The sequence below is a fragment of the Terrapene carolina genome, unplaced genomic scaffold (genome assembly GCF_002925995.2).
Source record: "Terrapene carolina triunguis isolate 2854851 unplaced genomic scaffold, T_m_triunguis-2.0 Scaffold122, whole genome shotgun sequence".
NCBI lineage: Eukaryota > Metazoa > Chordata > Testudines > Emydidae > Terrapene > Terrapene triunguis.
In genome coordinates this window covers 1,017,054-1,041,231 of record NW_020664473.1, presented here as the reverse complement: position 1 = coordinate 1,041,231, position 24,178 = coordinate 1,017,054, and the positions used below count along the sequence as shown (strand labels likewise).

At 42.4% G+C, this 24,178-nt stretch overlaps 1 protein-coding gene across 20 annotated transcripts in view; it reads right to left on the bottom strand.

The window, feature by feature from the left end:
- The window catches only part of LOC113406698 (neurexin-1), a 1,188,348-nt gene extending 1,167,188 nt beyond the window's left edge, over positions 1–21,160 (bottom strand). For all 20 annotated transcript variants that reach the window (XM_029911749.1, XM_026652587.1, XM_026652589.1 and 17 more), the window contains exon 1: positions 20,422–21,160. In XM_029911749.1, coding sequence (XP_029767609.1) covers positions 20,422–21,160 — 739 coding nt within the window. The remainder of the gene's footprint in view (positions 1–20,421) is intronic.
- Positions 21,161–24,178: the final 3,018 nt, after the last annotated feature.

Here is a 24,178-nt window from a genome sequence, read left to right as displayed (position 1 = left end):
AAGGAATGCAAGATCAGGACCAAAGCGTAGCATCTAAAACCCACTGAAATCTATGGGAATCCTCCCACTGACTTCAATGGGCTGTGAATCAGAGCTAAAGTATTTTAGTAGAAAATATCATTTTACTGTTGTAATACTGGACAGTATATCACTTTTGAAAATCAAATCTTCATTTTAACTCAAATTTTAATGAATTATACCATCTCTTTATAATTTTAAATTATTTCAAACCATACCATTTTTCTTTTTAATAAACTTATCAAACACAGAATCTACATTAACTATTTTACTCAGACAAAATGAATATTGTTCAGTTATAACCTTTATATAACCAGGTATTAATAAAAATGACTAGTTTTTCCACTTACCCCTTTGTTAGAACTAAAAAGCTTTATATTTTATGACTTTTCATAAACACTTTCTGCAAGAACACACTAAAAAACCCTTTTACCATATCATTAGCAAGTACTATTAAAGTGCAATGTGCCTAAGAAAAAGCTTTTAATCAACTGACACTCATCCCAAGAAAATACAATCTTACACAAATTTTAGAGGGTTTCCTTTTGTTTCCAAAAGCACACCATTTCTTCTGCATGTAAATAAGATACAATAAAGAATCTTTTGACGATGTTTGTTCAAGTGCTTTTTATAATGTAACATAATTTTATTAAGGATACATTAATCTTGTTAACAGATTTTGTTATAATGTTATGCTGTGAGAGAATGAACCATTAGTCAGTATGGAACACGTTATTACAGTGAGCACCCAGAAGAATTTATAGTAGCCCATCAGAACCTTTGGTGGCCCACAATTTTTGGTCTGAAATTAATCTGTAATACTATTAGTTAAGAAAGATTGTTCCAATGATCATTAGCACTCTTTCGCTAACACATTCGTCTTCATTGCTTTCTCTCTTATTTATCATTATTTGCATTACAATAGCATCTAGAGGCCCTACCCAACACCTAGGCCCTATTGTGTTGGGCACTTTACAAACACTAAGGGTATGTCTACACTACGAGGGTAATTCGATTTTACTTAAATCGAATATGTGGAATCGATATTGCAAAGTCGAACGTGTGTGTCCACACTAAGGACACACTAAGGACAGTAATTCGACTTTGTGAGTCCACACTAACGGGGCGAGCGTCGATATTGGAAGCGGTGCACTGTGGGCAGCTATCCCACAGTTCCCGCAGTCCCCGCTGCCCATCGGAATTCTGGGTCGAGCCGCCAATGCCTTCTGGGTAAAAAAAATTTGTCGTCATCCGTCTGTCACTAACGCCCTCCCTCCCTCCATGAAAGCGCCGGCGGGAAATCAGTTCGCGCACTTTTCTGGTCAGTGACAGCGCGGACGCCACAGCACTGCGATCATGGATCACGCTGCGACCATCGCTGCACTTGTGGCCGTTCTCAACACCTCGCAGCTTATCATACACCTTTCCCTGAGGCAGATGCAGAGAAATCGGGCGAGGAGGCTACGGCACCGCCGTGAGAGCCTGAAGTCGGAGAGTGGCACAGAGCTGTCAGAAACCACGAGCCCCAGCGCCCAGGACATCACGGTGGCAATGGGGCATGTGGATTTTGTTGAACGGCGATTCTGGGCCCGGGAAACAAGCACGGACTGGTGGGACCGTATAGTGCTTCAGGTCTGGGATGAATCCCAGTGGCTGCGAAACTTTCGCATGCGGAAGGGGACTTTCCTCGAACTTTGTGAGTTGCTGTCCCCTGCCCTGAAGCGCAAGGACACCCGCATGCGAGCAGCCCTCACTGTCCAGAAGCGAGTGGCCATAGCCCTCTGGAAGCTTGCAACGCCGGACAGCTACCGGTCAGTCGCGAACCACTTTGGTGTGGGCAAATCTACCGTGGGGGTTGTTGTCATGCAAGTAGCCAAGGCAATCGTGAAGGTACTGCTCCCAAAGGTAGTGACCCTGGGAAACGCGCAGGTCATCATAGATGGCTTTGCCGCGATGGGATTCCCAAACTGCGGTGGGGCTATCGATGGGACTCACATCCCTATCCTGGGACCGGACCACCAGGCCAGCCAGTACATCAATAGAAAGGGCTACTTTTCAATGGTGCTGCAAGCACTGGTGGACCATCGGGGACGGTTTACAAACATCTACGTCGGATGGCCGGGCAAGGTTCATGACGCTCGCGTGTTCAGGAACTCTGGTCTGTTTAGACGGCTGCAGGAAGGTATTTACTTCCCAGACCACAAAATAACTCTTGGGGATGTGGAGATGCCTACAGTCATCCTCGGGGACCCAGCCTACCCGCTAATGCCCTGGCTCATGAAGCCCTATACTGGCGCCCTGGACACAGAAAAAGAACTGTTCAACTACCGGCTGAGCAAGTGCAGAATGGTAGTGGAGTGTGCTTTTGGCCGTCTCAAAGGGAGATGGAGAAGCTTACTGACTCGCTGTGATCTCAGTGAAACCAATATCCCCATCGTTATTGCAGCTTGCTGTGTGCTCCACAATCTGTGTGAGAGCAAGGGGGAGACCTTTATGGCGGGGTGGGAGGTTGAGGCAAATAGCCTGGCTGCTGATTACGTCCAGCCAGACAGCCGGGCCATTAGAAGATCCCAGCGGCACGCCCTGTGCATCCGGGAGGCTTTGAAAGCTAGGTTCCTGAGTGAGCAGGGCAACCAGTGACTTTTCAGTTTGTGGACAGAAAAGCTGAACCTGCCCCCGTTTCTTTACCCAGTTCATTTTGACTATCCTCTCCAGTTACATACCCCCTTCACCCCCTTCCCCTTCCCAAAAAATAAAATCATTTCGATTTTGTTAATGAACACCGTTGTCTGTGTTGCTGTTTTCGCGGGAATATTTTAAACCGGGGACGCAGACTGTGGCGGGGGGCGGGTTCAGTGTTCTGATGCAAATGATGCTTCTAAACTCCCGGAATGCCAGGCTCCGCACTGGTGGACTGGTTATTTCAATGGAGAACATGAAAAACACCTCCCAGACTGACCAGGGTAACCAGTGACTGCACTGTGTATGTGTCCTGATGCTGGACCTGACACCGCCTCTGTACCCTGCTAAAGGTCACTGTCCTGCCCAATTACCAAGCCCCTTCCCCCCCTCCAGACAGACTCTCCCTCAAAAGAACCTGACTGAAACAGTAATGGAGAGAAACAAACATTTTATTGCGAACCAGACATGAAACGTGGGGGGTGAAACTTGGACGGGGGCTTGTGTGAGGTGGGTAGGAAAGGACTTATGAAATTTTGGGGAATGTCAGCCTTCTAGTGCTAGAGCAGTCTGCAGGGGTTGACTGAAAGTTTTAACGGCCCTTGCCGCCCCTCCTTCTTTGGAGTTTGGGTGAGGGTGGTGTGGGACTTGGTGGCGGGTGAGGGCGGTTACAGATAGACTGCAGCGGGGCTCTGTCCTCCTGCCTCCGGTCTTGCAGAACATCCACAAGGCGCCGGAGCGTGTCCGTTTGCTCCCTCATTAGTCCAAGCAGCTTTTCAGTAGCCTGTTGGTCCTCCTGACGCCACCTCTCCTCCCGTTCCATGACTGCTCGGTGCATTTGTGACAAGTTCTCCCTCCACTGTGTCTGCTGGGCTGCCTGGGCTCGGGAGCATCCCATTAGTTCTGAGAACATGTCTTCACGCGTCTTCTTCTTCCTCCGCCTAATCTGCGCTAGCCTCTGGGAGTGTGCTGACAGGCTGGGTTGGGAGACAGTCGCAGATGTGTCTGTGTGAATTGTGAAAAGGGAGTGAATTCCTGAGACAGATAAATGAAATTGTATACAAAGAACCTAGTCTTTCTCTGTGAACAAGACCATGCACTGCACCTCTCACATGCGCACTCAGGACAAGGTCGAATTTTCGGCCGTCGCCTTCAGTGCCTGTGGACTTGCGGAGGTCTTGGAGTGATCTGAGAAGCGTGGCTGGAGACCTGAACTTCTGGAGCGGGCAATAATGGTAAGCCGCAGACTTGTGGCTGCTTAAAACTCCAGCAGTAGCACTGGCCTCCTTTCACATTGAAAGCAATGCCAGTCTCTGCTGCCAGCAATCAGGACAGCATCAACTCTGCCCCTGTCCCACCCCCTCGCGGCTGTCCCAGGGAAAGATCCCTGTATGCTGCCCCTCTCCCTCCACCGCGTGGCTGTAAAGCAGTCCCAATACTAACATTCCCCTCCCTAATTCAAAGCAGGGCGTCATGAGCGACATCACCCTTCTGAGGATCCCGGACACCCAGAGAGAACGCATGCTGCGGGAAAGCATGCAGAAACCGGGGCCGTATGCCGCCATGCTATGTCGGGCCATGATCCCGGAGTACTTGATTGTGGCGTGGAGGGGGCATGTCTGCTACCACGGAGGGCCCACTAAGATCGCCCTACCCCGGAACCTGATCAACAGGCTTGAGCTCTACCTCCACGAGACCTACGAGGAGTTCTCCTACGAGGATTTCTCGTCGATCCCCGGCCACATTGACCGGATTTTCGCGTAGGTGCACTGGGACTATGGAGTGGAGCGTCTTGGGCCTGGGAATCATGGAGTAACGGACATTGTGAAAATTTTTTAAAACACTTGGGACTAAATTGAGAAGAGCCTAAGACAGAGAAATCATGAAAACCCATTTGTTACCTTTATAAATATTCCTGTTTTGTACCTGATTATTTTTTTACTAGTTTACAGAACTTTTATAAATGTACATTGTTAATAGTATAAATATTACCGTTCTGTTTTAAATAAATGTTTACATGTTTACAGCACTTACTGCTTGATCCTTCCCCTGATTCTGTGTCCGGGGTAAGGGATGGGGACGGTTGGTACGGGATCTCGGTAAGGGTGATGAAGAGCTCCTGGCTGTCGGGGAAATCAGCGGTGCCAGCGCTGTCGACTGCCTCGTCCTCCTCATCTCCTTCTTCATCTTCCCCGTCCGCTGTCATGTCCGACGAGGAACCGGCCGCGGACATGATCCCATCCTCGGAGTCCACGGTCAGGGGTGGGGTAGTGGTGGCGGCCGCTCCCAGGATGGAATGCAGTGCCTCGTAGAAACGGGATGTGTGGGGCTGGGATCCGGAGCGTCCGTTAGCCTCTTTGGTTTTTTGGTAGCCTTGTCTCAGCTCCTTGATTTTCACGCGGCACTGCGTTGCATCCCGGCTGTAGCCTCTCTCTGCCATGGCTTTGGAGATCTTCTCGTAGATCTTAGCATTCCTTCTTTTGGAGCGCAGCTCTGAAAGCACGGACTCATCGCCCCACACTGCGATGAGATCCAAGACTTCCCGATCAGTCCATGCTGGGGCCCTCTTTCTATTAGATTGCACGGCCATCTCTGCTGGAGAGCTCTGCATAGTTGCCACTGCTGCTGAGCTCCCCTTGATGTCCAAAGAGGAACTGAGATTCAAACTGCCCAGACAGGAAAATGAAAATGAATTCAAATTTTCCCGGGGGTGTGGCTGGTCAGAGCATCCGAGCTCTGACTGCAGTCCAGAGCGTCAACAGAGTGGTGCACTGTGGGATAGCTCCCGGAGCTATTACCGTCGATTTCCATCCACACCTAGCCTAATTCGATATGGCCATGTCGAATTTAGCGCTAATCCTCTCGTTGGGGAGGATTACAGAAATCGATTTAAAGAGAGCTTTATGTCGAACTAAATGGCTTCCTGGTGTGGACGGGTGCAGGGTTAATTCGATATAACGGCGCTAAAGTCGACATAAAAGCCTAGTGTAGACCAGGCCTAAGAGATAGCATCTACACTCAAGAGTTACATAGACTGTACAGACAAAAGAAAAGAAGAAGGGAGTGAATGTTATTATTACCCACATTTTACAGATCTGGAACAAAGGCACAGAGAGAATACCTGCTCACAGTGACACAAGAAGTCTGTGGCATAGATGGGAACTGAACTCAGATATCCAGAGTCCCCATCCAGTGCCTAAATACAAGCCCATCCTTCCTCTCTTCTGCTTTGCATGTTTTTCTATTGCTTTTTTTCAGGATTTCTTCTACTCATTTGACTCCATGGACTTCTGAAGGTACTAGCCTCTAAATACAATGATGCTCTACAGTAGCCATAGGTGTTGAAACAGGGGTGCTGCTGCACCCCCTGTCTTGAAGTAGTTTCCATCATATACAGGGTTTACTGTTTGGTTCAATGGCTCTCAACACCCCTCCTATACAAATTGTTCCAGCACCCCTAACAGTAATTTTAAGGCCCAATCCTGCAAAGTATAGGTTAAGCCCTTATACAGTAGCAGCTTCCCTTCACTGAAGGCAGTTGTGTAAAATTAGTTAGGACCATGATTGCAGCCCAACTCATTTTCATTCTGAACCCAATATTTTAGAGGATCACTCTAAGACTTGACTTTGTCATCAGTGGGATTGTGGGGCTAGGCACAATAAGGTTTGACTGTTCTGCCTCCTGCAGAAGTAAGGAGGGAGTATACATCAGGCACATTATCTATATATTTCCTGAACCCTGCATGATCATGATAAATTATAGTGACATTTAATAACTTTTCAGATAGATACTTCTGCTACAAGTTTTTGTGTGTGTGTGGCTGTTTCTTCTGTTCTGTTACTTAAATAAAGTCTCTATTCTGTGCCATACACTGCATAAAACCAGAGAGAAAAATCAAATGACACTTATCTTTACTTCAAATACTTAATTTAAATATGTCTCAATATCATGGTCCCTATTTTCAAAACATTGGCAACAAGCAAGGCAATTCCCAAAAGATTTTTGGCAGCAATCAAAATGTTCAGCACTGGGAGTTTCAGCATTTTTTCCCCTCCAAATTTGGTTCAAGGATGGTGCTGCTTTTTATTGTTCTTATTAACTTCTATTTCTTTTTGGATCTTTGTTTACCTTAGTTTATCTTTTAAAAATGTTCATATGCAAATAGACTTCTTGAAACAAGGCAATTCATTTTCCAGTTCACATAAAGATTATATGCTATCAGCAGAATCTTTCATTTTAAAAGTCCTGAAAGAGACTCTATAGGACTTTTCAGAATGATTATTAAAAGGCTATATTGTCTTCAGAAATCAATCTCAGCTATAAAGATAGAAGTTCAAGCAACTTTGGTAAACTTTAAAGAAACACATTGGAAATTAGTTAATCTGGAAATAACAGGGCTACCAGAAGAAGATAATGACTGAATCAATTAAGTAAATTGTTAAAAAATAATTAGCTGTTTATGTGTAAAGTATCATTATTTTACAAACATTGGCGATGCAGTATTAACAATGACAAAAATGATCTTATCACTGTTTATTAACAGAAACCTTATGTAAAGATAATTATTTTTATTTGGCTAGGTATTACAAGTAAGAGAATGACTCTTCTAACACCGTTCATGACATGTTGTTTCTGGACATTTTATTAAACTGAAAAACAATTCTGTCTTTACTCATTAACAAGCCAAATATTGTTTAATAAAGCTATTAATGTTAAAAAAATGTCAAATAAGATTTTGTTTGAGCATGAGTGTACTCTGAGTTCTGAATAAATGGTGGCCAAATATCCAATTATCTATTTTTGGATGTGATGGAAAACAACAAACCAAATGTTTGTTTGCATTCTAGAATTTCATCAGGTTAGTAAATTTGTACCTCACTCCCCATGCAGTATTTTTTTATTTCTGTACGTAGAAGGAAAAAATATTTTATGCAGAGTGCTGCTGGGCTGAGGACATACTTTAAGTGACTCTAAGATCAGGTTGCTTTAACTTAACTCCCTTCACTGGTCAGAAAAAAAACAAAAACAAACAGGTCTCAGAGATATCAAATAGCACTGGAGACAAATGGGATCTGACTATATCCGGTGCTATTTCCTGTCAAATTTAAGGTTTCCTATAGGGAACAGCTCTGCATCTAAAAGAGGTTGGCTGTTTTAAGGATCAGTGTAACAAAGAGGTAAAGTAAAAAACATTTCAGCAGTGGTTTTCAAACCTTTTTTCTGGCACCCAGTTGAAAAAAATGGTTGATGCTCCAACCCAACAGAGCTGGGGATGAGGGGTTTGAGGTGTGGGAGGGGCTCAGGGCTGGGGCAGAGGGTTGGGGGGAGGGCTGGGGATGAGGGGTTTGGGGTGCAGGAGGGGGCTCCTGGTTTTAGGGAGGCTCGGGGCTGGGACAGGGGATTCGGGTGCGGGAGGGGGTCAGGGCTCTGGGCTGGGGTGCAGACTCTGGGGAGTGGGCAAGGATGAGGGGGTTGGGGTGCAGGAAGGGGCTCCAGATTTGGGGGGGCTCAGGGCTGGGGCAGGGGATTTGGGTGCGGGAGGGGGTCAGGGCTCTGGACTGGGGTGCAGGCTCTGGGGTGTGGCCAGGGATGAGGGGGTTGGGGTGCGGGAAGGGGCTCCAGATTTGGGAGGCTCAGGGCTGGGGCAGGGAATTGTGGTGTGGGCTTACTTTGGGCGGCTCCCAGTCAGTGGTGCAGCGGGGATGCTAAGGCAGGCTTCTTGCCTGTCCTGGCACCACGGACTGCACTGCGCCCCGAAAGCGGCCAGCAGCAGGTCTGGCTCCTAGGCAGAGGCACGCAAATTTTTTGCAGAGGTGGTGACTAATTGTGTGTTCCTCATTTTCTTGTTGCTTGACTTGAGACCCTGGAGTCTGAGTTCCAGAAGTGCTGAGCACTCATAGCTGAAACTGAAGTCAATGGGAGCTGTGCTTTGAACCTATACAGTGTTATATAATGCTAAATACTCTTAAAAAATAACCAGATCCTTCATGTCTTGAATTGGGCATCCAAAAATAAGCGGATGCTTTTGACTTTAATCTGCCTGTGACTTAGTTCCCCATCAGTTAAACAGAGATAGTACCACCACCTCACCTTACAGGAATGTTTTGAAAATATATTAATTAAAATCTGTGTAGCACTCAGATACTATAGTGGAAAGCGCCATAGAAAAGCCCACATGGAAGTGAATAATTCTGACTTCAGAGAAGTGTGTGAATAGTGTGTAGCAAATACATTGTGGGGAAACACAATGAATAGAGGAGAAAACAAAATATTGACTCATTAAATTCATTGCCTCGAAGTGAGCACCATCCATCCTGCACTGAATGAAGCAGGGGCCCTGTAGAAAAAATAGTATGTGATCATGTAATTAAAGATTGTATCACAATACTTACGCACAAGAGGGCTCAATTAAGATTGCACAAGCAACCTTAATTCTGACATGCTTGACTTTGGAACCTCAATTATGTTTTTAAATAGAGGGGTTTTTTTTTTTTGTTATATATAATTAGCTTTGCAACAGTCAAGTTGTTTGTACTTAGAGAAAGAATTTAACTGGCCATATTGGGCTAGGTTTTAAAAACTATACAGCAAATGGATATCTGAAAATAGCAAAAGGAGCATGAAAATCAGTTCAAATGCACTGATGAAAAAAATAGACATGCTTGTTTCAAAGGGCAGGTATTTTAGTACAGCCTAGTACATATTTGCAGAAGGGTGAGGGTGGGGGTTAAAGTACGTGACTCTTTTAGTCATTCTTTTGTAATTTTCAATGGAAAATTGCATTGTCACTTTGTGTTATGCCTGCACAAATACAGGAAAATTAAAGGGTGGAATAAGTAATTATAGATAACATATGTGTGTGAATCAAGGCAGGAAAGCTTCTTGCCATTCATTTTTGAACTACTAACATGTTGCTGTGCATCTGGACGAGAAAGGAAAATCTCCCAACAAGGATCAGAGAATAATATCACGTAGTAGTGGGCAAGGTTAATCCTATTTGGACTTCCCAATCATTTTTGAGTGCTTTAATAGTTACACAATTGTAACACTGTTCTTTATGACCAGAGGTAGCAGGCACAATTTCATCCAATATCTGTGGGCCTAATTCTGATCTCAGACCCATTTTCAATGATTTAGCTCTATTAACTTCAGGGGTATTAATCCTGATTTACATTGATGGTAGAGAAGTATCAGGCACAGTGATTTCACTCCATTAATTGGCTGGCAAAGGCTGTTGAATATAGCAAACCTTCAAAAGCAAAGAGTTTTAGAACTGTTTTATTAATATTGATAATAATACTTAGCATTTCTAAACCACTTTTCATCTTCAAAGTGCTTCACAAATATTAACTAATTAATCCTCATAACACCCTGGAGTCCTATTCCTGCATTCCCTGAAAAACCCCAAATGTATTTGAAGTCATGACAGTTTAGGGTGTGCAAGAATTGAAGGACTGGGCCTCTGAGAGATAGGTAAGTATTACTGTTTCCAGTTTCCAGGTGGACAAATTGGAGTGCAAAGAGGTTGAGAAATGCTCTGAAATGGGGCCTTTAACTCTGTCCTTAGTCTGCCTTCATATGCTCAGGTGTTGCAAACAATGGTAGGCCTAAATCAAAATCCCAGATCAAAACAACTTCTATCATGGTAAAATCTCAGTACCATATCCAAACTTTGCAGCTTGGCTCCATCTCTAATTGCGACATATAAAGCATCACCTACTGCTTACAGATCTCTTCAGTACTTGGCATATTAGCATGTGTTAAACCCAAAGGGACAAATGCTGCCCTTAGGACAGCTAACACACTGCTATCAGTGCATATCAATCACACACATGGAATTTGGCCCTAAGTCTGAATTTTAATTCTGAATTTCTTTACTTTTGTGCTTTTAAATTAAAGCTATAACTTTATACTAACCAATTTTAGTGTTTTTTTCTTTTGTTTTCATAGAATCAAAGAATATCAGGGTTGAAAGAGACCTCAGGAAGTCATCTAGTCCAACCCCCTGCTCAGAGCAGGACTAATCCCCAACTAAATCATCCCAGCCAGGGCTTCGTCAAGCCTGACCTTAAAAACCTCTAAGGAAGGAGATTCCACCACCTGCCTAGGTAACCCATTTCAGTGCTTCACCACCGTCCTAGTGAAAAAGTTTTTCCTAATATCCAACCTAAACCTCTCCCACTGCAACTTGAGGCCATTACTCCTTGTTCTGTCATCTGGTACCACTGAGAACACTCTAGATCAGTGGTTCTTAACCTGGGGTGCACGCACCCCTAGGGGTGCGAGATGCCCTTTCTGGGAGTGCGAGACATGCCAGATTTTTTTAGACATCCCTGATTCATCTGATTATCTCTACACACTTAAATAAAGATTTGCAGGATATAGCTGATAATAAATACTTAGGACTTATGTATTTGTTTGTAAGATCCCTGAGTTGCAAAGTTTATCCCTATTTTTATGGAACATACAGTATGCTTGCCTTGCTATATTTTAATTTTTTAAGAATGAAAATATTCAAGGAGATTTCTGCTAAATAAATGTCATTTTTTATAAACACTTAAAACACATAAGACAAAGTGCAAGGCAGAGGTTAAGATGCATCCGAAATTAAGAAGTTATTCTGAAACTTTGGAACTGCTGTATATAACTCCAGTTATACAGTGTAATGTCAAACATTTCCTTAATGGCTGTACATGTACTCTTAACTACAGAGAGACTTTAGAAGAATAATAGGAATCTAGCTTCTATGCTTTTAAGTAAAATGAGGTAAAAATCAACAGGGTAGTGTTTCTCATTATAAATCTCATGCAATGGGCCACAGAGTAAGCACAGGTCTGATTTGAGTTCCAGCATAACATACTTAAGCATAATATACAAAATTCACAATCGATGGTGGGCAACAATGGCCATGTTGCTTCCATTCGATACAAGTCCGTATCAAATTATACCTGTATTATCACTAATATAAAAATCTCACTTCTGGTAAAACACCCGTTTTCCAATAAATTATTGAGTACCTTAAATTTAAAACAAAATTACTCACACAACTTTTCAGTTTATGCAATGGTTTGTAAGCATGTTTTTTAAATACTATTAATGTTTTAAAATACTTGAATCTATGAAAAGACCTTCTCTCTATAGAGTTTCCAGATGAATATTACAACTACAGTCAGAATCAGCAGTTTATTTATTTCACCCCAAACTCCTCTCCTTTTGTGTCCCCAGTTCAATATTATGTTGAGAATCAACAGGTTACTGGGTTTGCCACAATTCTAAACATGAGTCAATGGGACTTCAAATTGACTTTAATGGAAGTTGAGGGCTCTCAGCTCCTTTCAGGATTGCACCCAATCGACTATCTACCAGGACTACTGAATTCACTGCTTACTGGAGTCTAACTCAAAGGCTCAAAGTTCAAGGCATGGCTAAAGTAACATAGGAGAATCACAGTGATCAAAAACACTAGTATCTAAACCTCTCTTTATCGTAAAATGCCAGCTTATCGCCTTCTTGCAAGCCAAACTAGATTAGCTGAATATATTTGGTGTAACTCAAGAACGCAAGGATTTCTCTGTGTATGTTTACTACTGATTGATTGATGGCTCTCTCATGGTTAACTGTACAGTACAATAATACATGAATGGGAAGGATCTAGCTAAATAAAAGTTGTTGATAAACAGTAATAGGAGTCAAAAAATTAATAGACACTAAAAGTTATTTATTTTAAATTCCAACTGTTAATCACTAATAAAGTTTCTGATTCTACATTAGGATCCCCTAGCATGGATCCCTGTGTGGAGACCCACTGAAATCAATGGATCTCTATATGGGTACAGAGTTCCATGCTAGCAGATCCTGTGGCAGTATCAGGGCCAAAGAGAGTGAAATTTCACCATACAAAACAAAGGAGCATAGCATAGAGAGTATGTTATAAATGTACCACTGGGAACCTGGGTTCTCCTCTGTGCTTTAACACTGACTATTTGGTCCTCATTAATGCACAGGGCAGGCCTAGAGCACAGTAATTTTGGAGAGGGTGGCAGATGGGGAGTGTAACAGAAGTGAGGAAAACCAGATTGGCCAACTGCTACCTGGCTCTCCCTTGCCTATTAGCTCACATCTAGTATTCCACATATTCCAGCCCACCTAGTGGAAGAGATGCTATGCACAGTAGAGGAGCAACATGCTGGGTGGTGAGTTTAATACAGATGATGGGGATGGGGAGCAACTGCAGAGCAAACTGATGAGAGCTGGCTGTGTGGAATGAAAATGTTGCAGGATGTTAGAGTGAGCTGCAAACCTTTGATTTCACAGAGGGGGTTTAATAATACACTTCTACCCCAATATAACGCGACCCAATATAACACAAATTTGGATATAACGTGGTAAAGCAGTGCTCCGGGGCGGGGGGGGGGGCGGCAGGGCTGCGCACTCCGGCGGATCAAAGCAAGTTCAATATAATGCGGTTTCACCTATAACACGGTAAGATTTTTTGCCTCCTGAGGACAGCGTTATATCAAGGTAGAGGTGTATAAGGTCTAATCCTTCAAAGGCTGAGGATCAGGCAGAAAATCCTCAATGCTCCTGTGAGGTGGATAGTTAGGTATCATTAGCCTTATCTTACAGATGGAGAAATTAAAACCAAAGAGATGATATGGCTTGCCCAGTACTACACAATACCAAGGCTGGCTCAAAATCTTGTGCTCCACCCTTCTACACTCATATTAGCTACTGACTTTTTGTGCATGTTGGTTATAATGGATACATCTATGGCCAAGAGAATGGTTCAGACATTAATTTAAACTCACCAAAAAGTACTGCTTTCTAGCCTGACAAAACTGAACTTAAACTTCTGCAAGTTTGAATGCTGCATATTGCTCTGAGATCCCATGAATGGAGCACAGGGAGGGAGTCAGTGGAGAAAGGGTCAAACTTGGTGAGAAAAACCAAAACTATTTTATTCAAGGGGTAATATTAAAACTTAGCTTCCAGTTCAGAGTAATAAATAAAAAAACAACATCTAACTGTTTTAGGGGGGGGGGGAGATATACTGGATTCTTTCTAGCAGTTTTTTCTTTACTATGGTGGCACTGGCAGTAGCAGAAAATGTATGGGTCTGTCACATTTCTACCATAAACCCCATTTCTGAAAGGATTATAACTCAATCATCTTAATTAGCCCTCAGCTTCAATTTTGCACACAAATTCTCAGTATACCCTTCACAATCCAGTAAAATTAAATTTCATAAATCAGTTTATACAATTTTCGGTTAGAATGTAGCAAAAGAGAGAAAATGCTTTTCTACATCCTGGAATGTTTTATGTGTTCCTAGTAAATAACAGCTCACTTTTTAAAAGACAACATATTCAAAGTTTACAGGGCCCTGATCCAACTGCCATTGTAGTCAGTTCAGATACTCCCATTGATTTCAATGGTTGCTAGATCAGCACCTTTATTTTAAAGTTATTACCGGGCACTTTTGTTATATATACAAAAATAAGCTAACAGACCTGAATGTACCAAATATTAAAGTTAGCCTTTAATGACATCACAACAGCTATTTTTAATCAGCAGTTGTTACATATGTTGACAATTACACTAATTTAACATATAACTGGGGACTTCTGAATAACCAGTCTAATAAAAGCTCCTAGATAAAAGCCACTAGGAGTGAAACTTCTTGTCATATTCTTCAAGAATCTTACTTCTCCATTGGTTTGCAATATGGACTCTCGAGTGAAATATCACATGCACTGGGGATTGGAACAGATGGGAACATCTGCCCCACTATGTAAAAAATATTGATTTTGGGGTACTAAGATTTATGCTGTACAGTAAGGGGTCCATTGAAAGAATTACAATGCCACGATTAGCAATGTGCAACAAGCAACCCTCTTACAAGATGATATAAAACAGCCTGTCAGTTTCTCATAACCAATGACACAATATTTGAATTGCTGAGATGTTACATGAGGAACACACTGAAATCAATATCTCACTATGTAAAGTCCTGGCAAACAAACTAATGCATCAAATTGCATTTACAAAAACATGCAAAATCCTAGCTTAAAATGGTATCATAATAGTTCTATTTACATACTACTGAGTGCAAAGGATCCACTGTTTTCAATTCTAATTAAAAGGGGTTCTGGGACTATTTTCCTAAATGTTTATTTTGTTAAAATGTTTTTATTGTAATTATAAAAAAGAAACTATTTTAAAATATTAAAAAGTTTTGATTTAAAGTAAATTCCTAGCTTCCTATAAAGCTATCCTTAACTCAGTCAGCTGTGGTTCTCTGTAGCACATGCTGCACTCATCTCACACGCAGAACACCCTTGTAGCCATTGACAGTGATGGGGATTCCACAGGGGGAGCAAGTACAGTTTATGTAACAGAGATGCAAACTGAAGATAAGGGATCTGAAGTGTAGATCCAAGAGGAAAATTTTCCCCGTGGTAAATGTTATGGTCGTATGCTATGTTTTTCAGAGACCATAATATTACCTAAGAGTTCAAGCAGGATGCAACAAAGGTGGCAATGATTCCCTCCAATGTAAAACTGAAGGCTCTCATAAGACTGTGGAACAGCTTTGCTGGCAAACATGCACCTTGCGAGGATTATTAATACCAACATGGTTTTTATATTATGCTCAAAAGTAAGGCATGACAGGAGTGAAATTAGAACATGAGGGTTTTCAAAAGGGGACTTGGAATAGTAGATTACTTTAAAAACAGGCCAATAAGGAGAAACAAATATAAACACAGACTGCAAATATAAACAAAAAAATCCAAAGGCTGGCTAGTTTGAGCCATATGGGCTTGAATCACTGAAAAATCACCTCCACAGATGACAATCCACAGCTGGAATCAACTGTTGAAGATCTAATCATGAGGATGTCCCTTCCTATGAATGGCTACATGATTATTAATTATTCTTTCCCTTAACAGAAGACCAAGAGGACAGTCAAAATTAAAAATGAATATTAAAAGAAAATAAGTTTTAATCCAAAGAATAATTATGTTTGGAACTCAGCACATCAGGATATGACTGAGACAAAAGTATTAGCAATATTCAAAAAAAGAATAAGACATATATATGAAGATTACATTAGTAATTAAATAACTAAAAAAGTTTAAGGGCATAAACATTTCCTGAGGTCACCAGGAAATTTCTGCCAATGCAAAGTATTTAGGTGCATTATGTGTTTGTTTTATTTCATCCTTCTTCACTAGCATCTGGGAGTGGCTACTGTCAGAGACAGAATACTGAACTAAATGATACATTGGACTGTTCTAGCTTTGCATATATATTTAAATAAAATTCCTGTTTTGATAGACTAATTCAATATTTTAAAAAGCTTTCTTATTCTAGGTTATGAATTTCCAAAATAAGGAGCAAAATAGGAAGGATGAGATGAAAGTTCTTGAACATAAATTCTCTTTCCTCTGTAGCTGTCCAGGATCCTAATTCACTTTACCAAAAACCAGATATTAAAGACCAGTCTTTCTGATGAATAGTTTTCCCCAATCCCAGAACTAAAATGCACCAATTTTTCTCGATGCAAAACTGCATACTGTTAGTATTGAATAGAGTCCTCTCATAGTTCTCAGCAATGCCTTTGAAAACTGGTATCATCATTATAATATTTTTTACCCTGAGGCATATCCCTCAGATAAAGTTTTTTATCTAATTTTGCACATTGTTCTTTGTGTCAAGCCACTTCAATGAGGTAAAATAAAATTTCCCTTGCCTATATCAGTAGCAAATTATATCCCAAGCTCATATTTTCAGTGTAATGCATAAGAAATGCAATAAAAGCAAAAATTAATGTCATGTACACTTATGGCACTACTGACTCCATGTTTTCATTTTGGAAGCTTTGCAGTATTTGGGGGCATGACAAAGAGCTCCACAATAGTATTTTTTTTATTTGAGTGTAGTGCCATAAATATTACTAATTATGATAAAGCACTATAAGAAAGCTAATCCATATTGAAAATATTAATAAACGTGTGGAATAACATGCCACAAAGTTTTTAAAGCTAAAACTGGGGGTTACAGATAATATTGGGCCAACTTTAAAAAGTATGGAGGATTGGGTCCGTTCAGATAAATGTCTGGAAGTTTGAATGCCTTTCTAACCCTTGGACTCAATACTGTATATACTCTGTCCTTTTGTTCTGACTTGTCCAAAAACTCTTACTGACGGGGGTCTTAAGTCTGTAACCTTGACTCCCATGAGTAATCTTTACTCAAGCAAGTAATTCAATTGAATCCAATGTATCTAATTTTCCTCTCACTTACAAACTGGTGTAACTCAATTGACTTAAATGAAGCTACTCCTGATCTACACCAGCAAGGCCTAGAGAAGTCAAACCCAATGGGAATACTTATTTGACTAAAGATTTCTCACACAAATAAGGCTTTGTGGAATTTGGTACTTATATGGGAGTTTTGCCTCAATAAAGACTAAGAAATGGGATTTTCAAAAGTGCCTAATGCCCAGATCTTCAAAGGTATTTAGGCACTTAACTCCCAATTGACCTATTCAAAGTCAATAGTTTTTTCTTAAAGTTCTTAGACCTCATAAGTACTATTAAAAATCCCATCCTAAGGACTGCAGGGTTGGTATCATTATTGCAATCATCCAGACCTCTCAAATCTGCAAAATAGGGATGGAAATTTTGAAAGAGCTGTTACTATTGTTTTCCTATGGCCTAGAAATATCTCATTGTATTATATATCTCTGGCCTGAGCCAGAATACAAAGGTGCAGAGGTATACAAAATGAAAAATAATGAAAAATAAATTTACTGAACTTTTTTCCTTCTCAGGAAAAAAAATGCAGCTGAACAGGTTTGGTTACAGTTTCAGATAAAAGAGTAAGGCCAAAGGAGGTGAGAAGAGGGTGTACTATCTCTAGTCAAATAAACATGAAAATGTAAAACAGAAGTAAAAATATTCATCTATATCACTCCATTCCAAGTACCAGTTCTGCATTCCTAGAGTACCCCACTGGGAAACTCATATGCACAAGAAATGCCAGATCTGACCCTTAATAAAGTTATTGGGTAATAGAATAAGTTATTGATATAATTGCCATGATAATAAAGAATGTAAAGATCAATAGCAGGGATTTGATGGCACAATGGTATCACCTTATCCCTCTCCATTTTCTGTGCCATCTAAGTTCTCATAAGAAAAACAAGGTAATTACATAGTAGTTCAAATCTTTGAAAGTGGATACAAACAGCCACTATTTCCTTCCTCAAAAGCTGACAGGTTTGCTTCTGAGTGGTTAATTAACAAATAAAAATGATAAGCCCAGTCCTGTCCCACTGATGTAAATGAGAATTTGGCCCTTTATTTCAATGGAAGCAGGATTTGGTCCTATATAATTATTCAGTACTGAGCACATATGTATTATGCTAAAATTATATTTCTTCTGAGTACACCTCAACCCCGATATAACGCTGTCCTCGGGAGCCAAAAAATCTTACCACGTTATAGGTGAAACCGTGTTATATCGAACTTGCTTTGATCCATTGGAGTGCGCAGCCCCGCCCCTCCGGAGCGCTGCTTTACTGCGTTATATCCGAATTTGTGTTATATAGGGTCGCGTTATATCGGGGTAGAAGTGTATTTTATAAGGCTTCTTAGAGGTTACAAAACATAATGTGTAAAATACTAGCCCCTTTGAAGTCAATGACAGAACTCCCATTGGCTTCAATGGGGCCACGATTTCACCCAAATGGTGGGCTCCAAAATACTATTTACTACATAGTTTCCTATTATATGTGTTAATCAGACATTTTGCAATATATATTGTTTTTTATTTGTTTCTAATATTAATAGAGTAATATGGTTTGCCTTTAAAAATACCTGCCATTATTTCATTTTACTTCCCTAACTTAAAGAAGAGATTTTTCACTTTCTGTTGATTTTACATGTAATTGTTTTATCTATATTAATATTTCAATAAACTGCTTTGAGGTGTTAAGAGCAATGTGTGCCCAAATAATTTGTTTTTATAGAGTATTCTCATGTATTAATCTTATAACAATCTGTAATTGCCATTGTTGCAGTAACCAAACTGTAATACTTGATTATTTTCTGCATGATTTATAACAGGACCTAATTTACAGAAACAAGGAAACCTCAATATTTCATACATGCCTAGTGGTATCTGGTACCACATACAAAAAAAATATGAACATTATTTAGATCAGTATGAAGATGTTCTCATCCTACAGTGTCTTGAATTATGTGCTAGTGAAGGTACAAGTTTGTTAAACTGTGAAACTATCCTTTATTGTTCTTTCATTGTAATGATATTTACAAATGTAAAAAGACTTGATTTTTTCCCCAAACAAATGGCAGAGCAGAGATAAACAGCTGACAAAGTAAACAGGATGCAGAATGACTGTATGTATAAGTATTGACACTAAGAACAAAAGGTGTTACATAATAAAGATCACCCACAAATAACGCTTTCTTCTTTTCTATGGTAAGTGAAATTTGATAGAAATGATAAAGGCAAATTACTCAGCCATAAATGTCATAAAACTGCTCAATGACCACCTTCATTTGGGATACATAATGCCTATTTTACCTTCTTTTTATGTTTTACATTCAAATTTTGATATGAAGTTTTATTATGTCCTTTAATATATTCTATAATTTTTCATAATTCTCATTCACATACCCCTAAATTCTGTTCTAGATACACACACAAAAATTCGGTGTCATTTTACATAGCTGCTAAGTAGTTGCACATGAACTAGCAAAATTAAGAATAATGTATTGTTAAAAAGCTCTAGATATGTTTGCAAAATAAACATATTCACATTGCTTCAAAATCCTCAATAATAATGGACACTGAAGATAAGTCTCATTTCCTCAGTGATTTATTTGTAGGCGAGAAACCAGGGAACATCTCCTTTTCTTAGCTCTCTCACTGGTTATAAATATTCAATCATTTCCCAGCTGTGGGGTAAATATTTTCCACTTCCCTTGTTACCCTCTGTCTACATGACTGGCATTAGAATTGCTAAACATATTACAATACTATGCCATTCCCCTTGGTGTCAAACTATAAGTCTCTTGTTTAACTTTTCTCATCAATTAAGGAATTTCACAAATAAATCACTGATTTTACTTCAAGCATGTAATATACCAGTATGGAGAATGAATAAATCCAGGCCTCCCCTACCCCCAACAAAAATTAAACCCAGATAATTTCTCCGCTATACCCACCAAAAATCAAATAAGGTCCCTACCGAAGTATAATTCTACATTACCCACTTTTTAAGAGTAAACTCAGATTGCCCTTTCCCCTTTCCCCCACCATGAATACCCCATATTACTCCCTCTCACACCACAAATAACCCCAGGTCACCATCAACAGGAACAACCCTAGTTTACCATGAAAGAGAACCCCAGATTACACCCTCGCTCAAAAAGAATCCCAGATTACACTTTCCTCTCTCTCCCAACTTTGGAGAAAATAATCACACCATATTCTGTCACAGAAACACTTGGAGGATGATCGAGGGAGGGTTGAGATATAACAGAGGGGTCAGGGATGAGGTGGGGAGGGGGAAAGTACAGACGAGAGAGAGAGATTCACTCTTATGGAAGAAACACCATGCAGTCTTTATCTGCTACCTTTCCCCTCCATTAAGGGAGTGGTTGGTAGGTCAAGCTAAAGTGAAGTCTTACCTTCACTGCAGTCCTTCCCCCGAAAGCCGGTTTGTGAGCAGTCGCAGACAGCCTGGTCATTGAGCACCGAGCAGATGCCACCGTTGAGGCAAACATCATCCCTGGCGCACAGGCGGCTCTGCTCATCATCCAGCCGCACCTCCTGACTCTCCACAGGTGAGGCCTGTGTATAGTTGACCCTGACATCTGTTATCCAGCCCTTGAAGGGCTCCCGGTCCTTCACCGAGGAAAGTGTCAGTTTCAGGGTTGCTGAGCGCAGCTCGGGCGGGAGCCCACCCAAGAAGAGGCCACTGAAGACAGTCATGTCACGCCGCTTGGACTTCACTTCCACCCACTTTGCCTCGGTCTGGTCAATGAGCAGTGTCGTGTTCTTAAAATGGCGGCGGATGACCACTGTGTGCCAGAGGTTGTCATTGACAGGTGTGTCAGTCAGCAGGGTGGCAGGCTCAGCACAGAAGATAGAGAAGCTGAGCTGAAGCCTCCCCCCTTGGGTCAAGATCAGCTCCAGGAAGTCACAGAACCCCTCATCGTCAAAATAGAGGACCAACCCACTGGAGCTGCGTGTCTTCATATTGAAGCTCATTTCACTCTCACAGCAGGCATTCCACTTGGGAAAGCGGGTCCATTGGCCCTCAGCCCCTGGGAACTCCAGACCACTGCCAAGCTCAGCCCAGCAGCTCAGCAGCAGAGCCAGCCACAGCAGGAGACAGCCCCCACGCTTGAGGAGCACAGCCCCCATGCTTCGTGGGGTTGGGTGGGGGAGAGGGGGGCGTGGAGGGGGGAGAGGTGGTGGGGGGGCTGGAGCAGACAGGGTAAAATCTTTTCAGTCACCTCTCACACTAGACCGTTGACTCACTCTTATTTCCCCTTTACACTGTGGTTAATGTAAATGCCTCCCTAGTATGAGAGGCCCAGGTTGTGAGTGCCCAAGATGCACGTGTAAGCTGGGATCCCCTACAAAGGATGACCCACGTGTTGGGTGGTCAATCTTGGCTGAAGTGCAAGAGATCTTCAGCAAAAAAGAAGACACCAATAGGCTTACTCACTTATCAACGTGGTTTCTCAAGAGGTGTCTAGGGATGTATGAGTCAGCAGAAATTTTACCAAAAACCCACATTACCAACTTTGGAGTGGGGAGGGGAAATGTCAAAAAACCCTTCTCCAAGTGGATCCACAAACCCAGCAAGAATGCATCAGTATCCCAATGTGTGTGGACTTCTTTTTACATGTTATCCACCAACTGTATTTTCCCAAGGGTTTTTCCTCTCCTTTCTCAGGGAATAAATTACCAATTCCAGAGCTGCCTTCCTAGGACAGATCCTCCTGTTGGATCATGGACTGCCTGCCATGGTGTTATAGCAGCAGAAGCAGACCACAGGACTTATTGCTCATGGTTTCCTGTGCTGCCTCATTCCCAGTGGAGCTGGAATCCAGAAGCTGTCAAGCAGCTCAGTAGCTACTTGACATGCAAAGCATGACAGCTTCTCTTCTGTTCTCCTGTACAAGGCCAAAACTATGTTCCAAGGTTTTTGTGGTTTTTTTAATCTGCAAAGAATTAAAACAAACCAATATCAAATTATATCCTACAAACATTTAAATCACATGACTAATAATTTATCTGAGTTTATGCTTAACTTGAACCATTGTTTAAAGTAGGGAAAAGAAACTTGTAAATACATTTGGAGGTACTGAGAATTTATATCTTGTTATACTAAACCTAAACCTTATGCTAAAATAAGCTTTTTTTTTGCTACTAACTGTATAAAGATTGCTACTTACTGTTTCAAACATTGAAACCTTTTGGTACCAGATTTCATTTTTGTGGGACTTCTTATGCTCAAAATGAAAGGGCTGTTAAAAGGCATTAATTATTCTTATTGATACCTGAGTTTCCCTTTAACTTAATTCATTTAATAGACTATCTGCATCTGTGACACTATAGAGCAATATTAATGCACACCATGCCACCTAGCCTGGTTCTGATTATTTCCAGTATGTTTAAGAACATGTAAAGTGGATCAAACACCCTGCAGGGGTCAGCTGGTTTGAATTTATATGGCATTATTTTCACAGGGTGAGGCAGAATTATAATGGTTTCTTAGAAGGTGTTCTGAAAATTTCAAACTATATTTTTCTCTGCCATCTGACCTCTTTTGCTGCTAAAATTATGTTACGGCAGGGAAAAATCCGAATGGCATCAGCTATGCTGTTGACATTATGCACATCACAGTTCAGCTAATATCAGGTGTTTAATCCTTCTGGGCTAGGGTACAATATTTTGCATAGATGCCCAATTATCCCTATTTAAGAGGGACACCTCCCCCACATTTTAAAAAAAATAAACAATGTATTTGCCACAATCCAGGCTGTTCCTCCGAAGAGCTTTCTCAAGCCAAAGCATTTCAGGAGCGTTAAAAGAAGTGTCCCCCATATTTCTCCGCTCCCCAACTCCTACTTATATGTTTCCCGGCAGATGCGTATTTGCTAATCGCTCCCTCAGCTTTAAGGGCTTGCCAATGAGCACCCCTCCTCCCCCGCCCTCCTCCATTCTAGCTGTGAGCCGGCAGCCGCCAGGCAGAGGGAATTTCGGCTCTACAGCCCGTGCTAAGCCTTCCCTATGGCTTTTGGGTGTGTGGCCCCGGAGCATAAAGCTGCCCAAGCGGACCCTTTCCCGGGGCGCTCACGCCCCACGCGCCCGGCGTGTGCTGAGCCGCTAAGTGCCCCCCTCCCTTACATTTTGTTTGCCGCTTCTCAACTTCAACGATGTTTGCTTGTTGTTCCCCAGAGGAACCAGTACCCAAGGGGAGCAGGGGGACTGGAAACTTCATGGACAGCAGCGGCAGCGACTAATCGCCAGTCACCTACTGCGAGCACCACGCAATGCAGAGCAGGCAGGCACCAGCGAGGCTGTCTCCGGCCTTTGTTATCCCCCTAGTCGGTGCCAGCCCTAGGCAATGCCGTTGGACGATCAGAGACACTGGGTAGCGCCTGCTGGAAACGTGTCACCCCAGGAGATGGCAACCCCAGGCAAGCCCCAGCAGAGCAGCCCCAGCCCGGGCATGGAGCGTCCAGACACAGCAGCGCAGGGTCCAATTAACGCCCTTTCCTCTTATCCAGCATTAATTTATTGTACCGCATTGAGCCGCTGCTCCGCACGTACCGGCCCCGGTGCTCAGGCTTCAGCACCCGAGGCAGCCCCACCCTGCCCGGGCTCCTCCGCTCGCCCCGCCCCGCCCGGCTGACCAGCTCCTCCACTCCCTGCAGCCGGGGACAGAGAAAAGATTTCCCTACCCACCCCGCTGCTTCCCAAGCGGGACAGACCCCCGCAGCTCCCGCTGCTGCCCGGCTACCGTCACGGAGTCCCCTGCCTCCCTCCCTCTGTCCGCAGCCCCCAGCCCTCTCCCACTCGTGTTCGAAGGGGGGAGGCGTCTGTGGGTCTGTGTGTGTGCGTGACTGGAGGGTCTGTCTGCGTGTGGGGGCAGTGAGTGTGTGTATGTGACTGTGGGTGGGGGGCGGAGAACAGTGCGCGTGACTGTGGGCCAGTCTGAGGGAGTTAGTGTGTGTGTGGGCGGGGTGGGGGGTGTCAGTGTGTGTGACTGTGCCGTGGGTCTGTTGCGGGTGTCAGTGCGTTTGTGACTGTGGCTCTGTGGGGTGTCAGTGTGTGTGTGACTGTGGGTCTCTGTGTGTGTGTGGGGGGGGTAATGTGTGAGGGTCAGTGTATGTGAGATTGTGGATCATCTGTATGTGGGGTGGGGAG